This window comes from Pygoscelis adeliae, unplaced genomic scaffold, assembly GCF_000699105.1.
Source record: "Pygoscelis adeliae isolate BGI_AS28 unplaced genomic scaffold, ASM69910v1 Scaffold54, whole genome shotgun sequence".
Classification (NCBI taxonomy): Eukaryota; Metazoa; Chordata; class Aves; order Sphenisciformes; family Spheniscidae; genus Pygoscelis; species Pygoscelis adeliae.
Genome location: NW_008824982.1, coordinates 6,017,039 through 6,025,274, shown reverse-complemented (window position 1 = coordinate 6,025,274; position 8,236 = coordinate 6,017,039). Strand labels below are relative to the sequence as shown.

The 8,236-nt window shown below is 38.0% G+C and overlaps 1 protein-coding gene across 1 annotated transcript in view; it reads left to right on the top strand.

Annotated features, from left to right (window-relative positions):
• The window catches only part of RWDD1 (RWD domain containing 1), a 9,878-nt gene extending 1,919 nt beyond the window's left edge, over nt 1–7,959 (top strand). The window contains exons 3-6 of the mRNA XM_009325663.1: nt 1,001–1,144; nt 2,165–2,297; nt 3,593–3,655; nt 5,458–7,959. Of these exons, the coding sequence (XP_009323938.1) occupies nt 1,001–1,144; nt 2,165–2,297; nt 3,593–3,655; nt 5,458–5,570 (453 nt within the window). The 3' untranslated portion in view covers nt 5,571–7,959. The remainder of the gene's footprint in view (nt 1–1,000; nt 1,145–2,164; nt 2,298–3,592; nt 3,656–5,457) is intronic.
• The last annotated feature ends 277 nt before the right edge of the window (nt 7,960–8,236 follow it).

Sequence of the window (8,236 nt, the reverse complement as noted above, 5' to 3'; positions counted from 1 at the left end):
AACCAATGGATACCATGGTTTTGTGGTTTAACCTCAGTCAGCAACTGAGCACCACACAGCCACTCACTCACTCCCCGCCCCCCCCCACCATGGGATGGAGGAGAGAATTGGAAGAGCACAAGCGAGGAAAAACTCGTGGGTTGAGATAAAAACAGTTTAATAATTGAAATAAAATTATAATAATAATATTATTATAATAATGATAATACACAAAGCAAGTGATGCACAGTGCAATTGCTCACCACCCGCCGACCGATGCCCAGCCAGTCCCCGAGCAGCGGCCCCCCCGGCCAGCTTCCCCCAGTTTATGTACTGAGCATGACGTCACATGGTATGGAATGTTTTCTTGGCCAGTTTGGCTGTGCCCCCTCCCAGCTTCTTGTGCCCCTCCAGCCTTCTCAGTCGGTAGAGCATGGGAAACTAAAAAGTCCTTGGCTAGTGTAAGCATTACCTTGCAACAACTAAAACATGGGTGCGTTATCAACTTTGTTCTCATCCTAAATCCAAAACACAGCACTGTACCAGCTACCAGGAAGGCAATTAACTCTATCCTTTCCGAAACCAGGACACTTCCATCAACTGATGTTTTTTGTTTTTCCTGGGTAACTGTCCCACTTCAAAGGGTCGTGTAATGGGATTAAGGAATAAACCATTTCAGGAGAGGAGAGGTTCTGAGTGACTGTTGTCTCTTATGATATTCAAATATCGGAGTTGTATTCCTACTATAGGTTTTGTTTTATTCATGAAAAAGCCTTCCAGATGTCTATAATATGCTGATAACCTGAACACAGGTGTTCATCATTGGTGTTTTGCTGTGCACTCATTTGGGGGTAACTTTAACTGGATTAACTGGCCAATCGACTTGAATTTTACAGCGAGCTTTTGAGACTGGTGCAGAGTGCCTCAGCTGCGTTACCTGCATTTGCACAGCATACTGCTTTCTAAACGTACTTATGCATTCAGCTGCTGAAGGTTTGAAGTTGCTTTCTTTGTGTTGTAGGCAGAAGAAAATTTAGGAATGGTAATGATCTTCACTCTAGTCTCAGCAGTACAGGAGAAATTAAATGAAATAGTGGATCAAATAAAAACACGAAGGGAAGAGGAAAAGAAACAGAAAGAAAGAGAAGCAGAAGAAGAAGAGAAAGTATGTAAAATAATGTTTTCAACTAAAAATTTCCCACTTTTTTTAAATGCGTGGGTTTGATGCAGGAAAAATTCTCGGTTGCAGTGGGAGAGGAACATCTATCCCAAAGCTGATGTAATTAAAACTTAAGGACTAGGAGATTCTTTAGTGCACTTAAGTGATTCCCCCCCATTCTCTAAAGCAGTCTTTTCAGAGACGTATTGCATGTTCATAGTCCCTTCTAGCATTATTTCCTAAGGCAGGGGCAGGGATTTTTCCCAAATAAAATCAAAGTTGCTGTAGCCAGTTTTTTGCTTGAAGAGGCAAGAGGCAATGGGGAGCCAAAAAGACTAGAATATGGCATGCTGCACACAGGCTGCATGGTCTGAGGAAGTTTCTCTTCCTTGGTAGACTGAGTGGGTAGGGTGGAAGCCGTGGGACCAGTCTTCAAGACTGGTTTGTCCACCCTGTACGTGTCCTTTCTACCAGCCACTGTGGAATAGTTCTTCCATTCATGGAACGTGCTGTGATAAGTCCAACTACTGAGTCTTCGCTTTCTTCCTCAGAAATAGCTAGAGGGTGATGGGATTTGGAAGGTGCAGTGTTTCTGAAAATGGCAGAAAAATAGCTGGAAGAAAAGAATCCTTTTTTCTCTCTCAACAAGATGGAAAGGTTAATGTATTTTAATGGAAAACATTTCAGTGTAGGTTGCACTTAAGAGTTGGTAAGAAGTGCTGCCTACTTACGGATAACCTGTATTAGTGGTGTGTTGCTAACTATTGCACTGTAGGTCCAAAAGTAGTACGTGGGGTTTTTCCATAAGAATTTCCACCTCAGTACAGCTCTCTGAAGGGAGAGTCCCATGATGAAAAACAGTAAGAATGTGGTGTTTGTGTATTCTCAGGGTTAGGATTAATTTCTCAGAATACTTCACAGCAAGCAGTGCTTCTGGAATATTGTAATTTAAATAATTAAGAGAATGCTCACCTTCACTTGTAGCTTTGCAAGTGGTGTTTGCAGCCTTATTTTCTGTTCTTTCAGCAACGTTTTCACGGCACTCCTGTTACCATTGAGAATTTCCTAAATTGGAAAGCAAAGTTTGATGCAGAACTCCTAGAAATAAAAAGGAAAAAAATGAAAGAAGAAGAACAAGCGGGCAAAAATAAATTAAGCGGTATGATTTAAAACTGGTCCTGAAGTTTTTGCAATGTTACCGGACTATAACAACAAGCCTAAAAGTAATTTTTACACTGAAAGATGATGGTAGTAAATAAACTCTTAATGCAGTATTTGATTATTGTCCTCCTTGTCGCGTGAAGTCTTTCCAAGTGCTCATTTTGGGCTAAATACAAAGCTAATAGATTCCGGATTTCTGCTGGAAGTCATTAAGGTTCCCAAACTGTGTTGTTTAAACTGCTTCGGTTTTGTGCCAGACAGTATACTACTTGGAGCTGCTACTGACAAGCGTTGTTCTGGCAGAAATAGTTGGGGTTTGTTAAGCAACAGAAAGAATCTACATCAGACAGTTTATTGTTTTGGCCTTTATTGCACTGGATTGTACAGTGACTTCAGATTATTCAAGCGCATGTAGGAGTCTGGGATTGCTGTTGCTGGACTGAGGCAACACAGAGGCTGGCTGCTGCATATGACAAGCTTACGATGACTAGTGAGAATGGCTCTGATATTTTGGGGAAGAGCTTGTCGTAGCAGTGGTTTCGGGCTCTGTGTTTTGCAGATCGCAGTTTGTCCAGCAGAAAGCAAACTCCGTATCCAGTAGGCAAAATGTGGAGGAAATGACAGTAAAAGTTGTCTTAAATGTTTTACCATGAACACCAACCAGTCTTGGTAGCAGAAGCTTGCATAAGCAATGCAAATATAGATGGAAGATGGGTAGTTTATGTGGAAAGAGTCCTGAGCTTTTTATTCTCCTACCTCCCGATAAGAAAGGCTTCACTTTGCCTTGTGTGATGTTTCCTTCACAAATGTGTGTGTGTAGGAGCTGGTGATTTGTGTGTAGATCCCAGTTGCTTTTCAAATGGGGAGGATATATGGAAAAAGGTGGAGGAGGCAGCTAATTTCCTTTCTAGTTTCCACAGAGGATTTCTTGTGGAATGCAAGATGAAGACTAAACCGATAGGGACTGAGCAAAGGCTGTGGGGCAGTACAGTGTAAATTCTGCCGCCTCCCCCCCATTATTAAAGCTTTAGTAATATTAAAGTGACAATAAGAAACAGTGACCCATTTCACATGTAAGAGGAGGAAGCCTGTTGGTGTGGAAGAATCCTGGATGAATAGTCAAAAAATCAGAATGGGGAACTTATAGAAATCAGCAGCTTAAGGGAAAAAAAAGACTGCTTGAATTGGTTAATTTGAAAAGCCTAAAATACACGTGCTAACTATTTTTACCTTAGGTTGCTAGTTATTTCAGAATTCTACTTGCTTATATATTATTTTTTATTTTATTTCTAGGTAAACAGCTGTTTGAAATGGATCACAACCTTGACACCTCTGACATCCAGTTCTTGGAGGAAGGTAAATTTCTGTTTGTTTCCACAACTCAAAGACAGTGGCTTAAAATAGGTCAAAATTCCTAAGGAAAATCTGTATTATATTTCTGACTTAACGTCTTACCTCAGTATCACTTTTACATCGGAAGAACTTTCTAAGAAGTACTGTTTTGCAGGTTGAACAGAAGTGATTTTAACTTCTTTCAGAAAAAAACAAACAAAACATTTTCAAGATGCTAAAGCATATTTATTTGCAGTTTTGAGCTTGAGTTGATCTTATTTCTGTTGCTTCTATTCAAGTGTTTGGACTGGAAGCAAAACCAAAAACAAGCAAAACAAAATAAAAAACCCACAACCAAACCCTGCTTTTTCTTTTTTTCTAATAGCCAGCTTTCTTACCCCCGATTTCAAGCACAGATCTTGAAATTGTGTCTCCTTCTCTCTGAACCTCAACACCAATAGTAAACATCTTGCAGGTCAAATTAAATGCTATTTGCCTCTGTGCAACCCAGTTCTTCATGGTTTTGTGCAGATTTGTCTGTTATCTTACTGAAAACATCTGACCTGGTGCCAGCTGAAAATTTTGTAAGCCTGTGCCAAAAGATGATAAACTTAGAAAATCTGGTGGAGATAAATCAGATAAATCTACTCACAGTCACATATCTATTTAATTCTCTGTACTGCCTTTCAGTATCCTGGTTTAAAAGACTGATTTTTGAGTTAAGACAATTCTTTAATGTAGCTGTATTATCTACTGGTATTGCAAAACACATACAGAAGAGAGTCAAGAATTTTCTCTGCAAGTAACAATTAAAAAAAAAAGTTGTTTATGAGCATCAGTGAGTATAAACTTGAAATGACAGTAATGGGGGAGTTGAGTTTCTTTTAGTTAGAGGGCATAATTTAACCTTGTCTTCCTCCAAAATGCCTAAAGTGAAGTGGGTTGCTGATGGAACATTTGGCAGTCTCAAGGGAGGAACAGACCTCTATATTTGGGCTCTGTGCCCAAATGACTTGGGATTAATGTATTAACTTCTAATCCTGTTGCTATCGGTGATTAAAACCTCCTGTCTTTATTGCTGCTTGCTTTCTATCATCAGTGCAACAGGTTACTAACTGCAGTTTAATATTACAATACCGTGAAATAAGTAATACTAATTTTCACAGCTTAAACAGGATAAGGGCATTATCTTTTAGATGGAAACGGTTATAAAGGCTCTTTCAAATCCAGTGAAAGAACAGAACCTTATTCGGTGGCCGGAAGATGTCACTGTTGATACACACAAATAAAATAGCAGTAGTCCTCAGGTTTTATCCTTAAGTCAGCATCATCTCTTGCAGAAGAAAATGTGAAAGCATACAATCATTCATCTTGCTTTTAAAATTTAAATCTGAAACCAAATGTAAATATATAAGTGGTGTGTAAGGTGGTGGTTTTTTTAATAAACCTTATGTGTTTCTGTGGCTATGATAGTTGTAACTGTTCCAGCTGTGAGGTCCTGAGCTCCTACTTTGACAGTACCTGAGAGAAAGAATCTCTGCTTATGGGAAAGATAAATGTTAACGTCATTCTCCCAATGGATTCTGAGGTCCTGTGTGAGATTTCTCTTGGCTGAGTTTTGGTATGAGGGGAAAAAAGCTTCACTTTAGCTGTAAAAAGATAAAAAGTGGCATTTCCTTTTCCATATCTGTTTGATACATAAAAAGCCAAGTAAGTTAACAGCTACCTACATTGAAGAATGAATATGAAAAAGTGTTATGTATTTTGTTGTTCAGGTACTGTTTTCCTGCTTGCATGAAAATAAATTATTTTTCTGTTCTTTGCAGCTGGAAACAGCGTGGAGGTTGATGAATCTTTATTCCAAGAAATGGATGATTTAGAGTTGGAGGATGAAGAGGATGACCCTGACTACAACCCTGTTAATTTAGATAGTGATTAGACTGTTTTGAACTGGCTCTGTCATCAGTATGGACATACGTAAGGAGAGAGAGGGGCAGGCAGGAAAGCCACAGCATCTGTGGTTTTAGTAATGTGTATCATTTTTCTTTTTTTTCTTTCCTTTTTTCTTTTTTTCTAAAGAAAAAAACCAAAATATTTTAAATCCAGGAGAATGGTCTTCTGATGACTTTCATCATAAATAAATTTACTTTAATATTTCAAATGAAAAATTTGAGGAATATTGCTCTATCTGAAAATGCTGTTCTATTTTCTCTTATTTTTTCCTTCCCATTTCTGTAACTGTCCTTTGAAGAGATGTGACAACAAGCAAGATGGAAAGATGTTACAGCAAGCGCTAAACGCACCTGCATCTGAAGGCTGAGCAGCTGTTCTGCTATCTTCCACCTACGATATACATGGGCAGCTTTGGTGAATAAAAGGGATCACATACTATGCAGGGTTTTTTTTAATTTTTTTTTTTCCTTCCGTGAAATTTTATAACACTTAACTCAGTTCTGGTGCCCCAACCTATCAGCTGTAGATAGGCAGCACTAGTCACCTTTTAATAAGGCATGGCCTTATTAAAGTTTAATGGAAACCATTTCCATACTACTAGAGTAAAATCTTTCACCGTAGTTGAGGATAATAGTTTCAGAATTACTAGTTCCAGTCTGTAGGAAAAAAATCAGAATGAGATTAAGTCCTCTTAAAAAGTTAGGTTGATTTGTTCAGAGTTTTTTTTTTTTTATTTTGAATTTGTGCAACAATGAACTTCCATGGGGGGAAAAAAACCAAAAACAAAAACAAACCCCAGCCTAGGAAAATGTAGTTTGCTTTTGGCAACAGTATGTTGAAACACTGTCGGTGGAGTGCAGAATACAGTACCAGGATTTATAGAGTGCTTGTAGGTTTGAACGTAGTGGGTGTTTTAGAAGCCTCACGTTGGCAGCCCATAAAGGTTATCACAACACAGAGTAAAGCTACACATCAACTCGTGGACGTTAGCCATCCTGCAGAGTTGCTTACGGAGCTGATGGCTTGATATTAGACACCTTCTCTTTTCCCACCTCCAAAAAAACCCGAACACTGCGAGAACTGTGGTATTTAAACATGCTGTGTTTGAGGCTGCATCAGCTAGAAGGACGATGGTATGGATGAAGGTTTCAAAAGACAGCTCTCCGAATAGAGAACCACCAGGCACCTCATTGATGAAACACTGTGTGCTGAATTTTAAAATACTGTTAGTAGACTGCCTTAACTGTGCCAGCTTCAACCTTTGAAGAGGATTGCACTAAAGTATCACAGTGCTTAGAGGAATAACAAATGTATGAGCTTTAATATTTGGTAATTCTCTATTCAAAATGAGAAATTTAATTCCGGAAATAATTTAATGGTGTATAAGATTCTCTGCTCATATCGCTTGAGAACATCTGTTTAGGATGATCTCCTTTAACATGTTTCAGTAGTCTTTTCTTTTTGTATTCAAGATGAATGAGTTTCTAGTAGACGGAAATAAATGTGCAAGTACCCTGTAAATACTTTTATAAATCAACCATGTGCCTTTGTTCCTACTGTCCTCTATTTGGTCTTTTTAATTTTGGATACTAAGAACTCTAGGCAAGCATCTAGGTTTCAATGATAACGTTGTATGTTTCAAAGCAATAAGCAGGATCTGTGTTCCAGCAGAGTTACCAAATATATTAAAAAATTGTGAGCTAATGTGATACTAAATCTGACTTTTTCCAAAGATACGGTTGGATTGAAAGCTTGATAGTGACTACATCCAGCTTCCTGTGTCATTGTTAGTATGCTTTAAAATGCTGTTCAGCACTGAACTTAATTTACTTCTGGTATGTCTCAATTCAGCTGCATAAAAACTTTTAAGGCTGCTTTCCATTTTCAGCTATGTATGTTTAAAACTAGCAGTTTTTCATAAAAGGAGTGAATTAGTTCTCTTTAAATCTGGACTGAATCCAAGAATGCTGTGTAGTCTGTGCAAAATGTGGTAATCAGAAAATTTTCCAAGTGGGTCACTGACGTCAAAGAATCATCTGCGTATGAAAAAAAGTTTCTTAATAATGGTATTTCTAGATTAATGAGATTTTCTAGTCTGTTTTCACACTTACATATTTATTGGTTTTCATGCAGAGGATGTATAGCTTAAAAATGCTAAACTGATGTCAAACAAGTTAAAATGTGAAAATGTGTTTTCACTGTTACATCTTATATTCAAAGCAGAGGAGATAATAAGGGTTGAAGTGGCAAAAAACTGCATAGTCTGTTTCCCCAAGTCTTTGGAACAAGTTTCAGTGGCTCAATCTGAACTTCAGATTTGTTTAGCTTTATTAGCAATTAACATCTGTGAAATAAAAGGGAATTTGACTGAGAGTAAGCTCGGCTATGTTTGTGTGGTTTAGTTTGCTGAAATGGACTGAGAAGGTTTTTTGGTGGAAGACGTTTAGGTGAGATATTTAAGTTTACACTGGATTACATTGACGTCTAATTTGTATTAATCTAATGAAATTCCATCAATAAACTTTGATGGAATTTTAGTAGTTCAAAATCATGGTGCTGACAACCTTGCTTGTATCTTGCTTTTAACTCTCTAAGTCCAAAGCTTACACTGTAATGCAAATAGGGAGATTATTATAGAATCATAGAATGGTT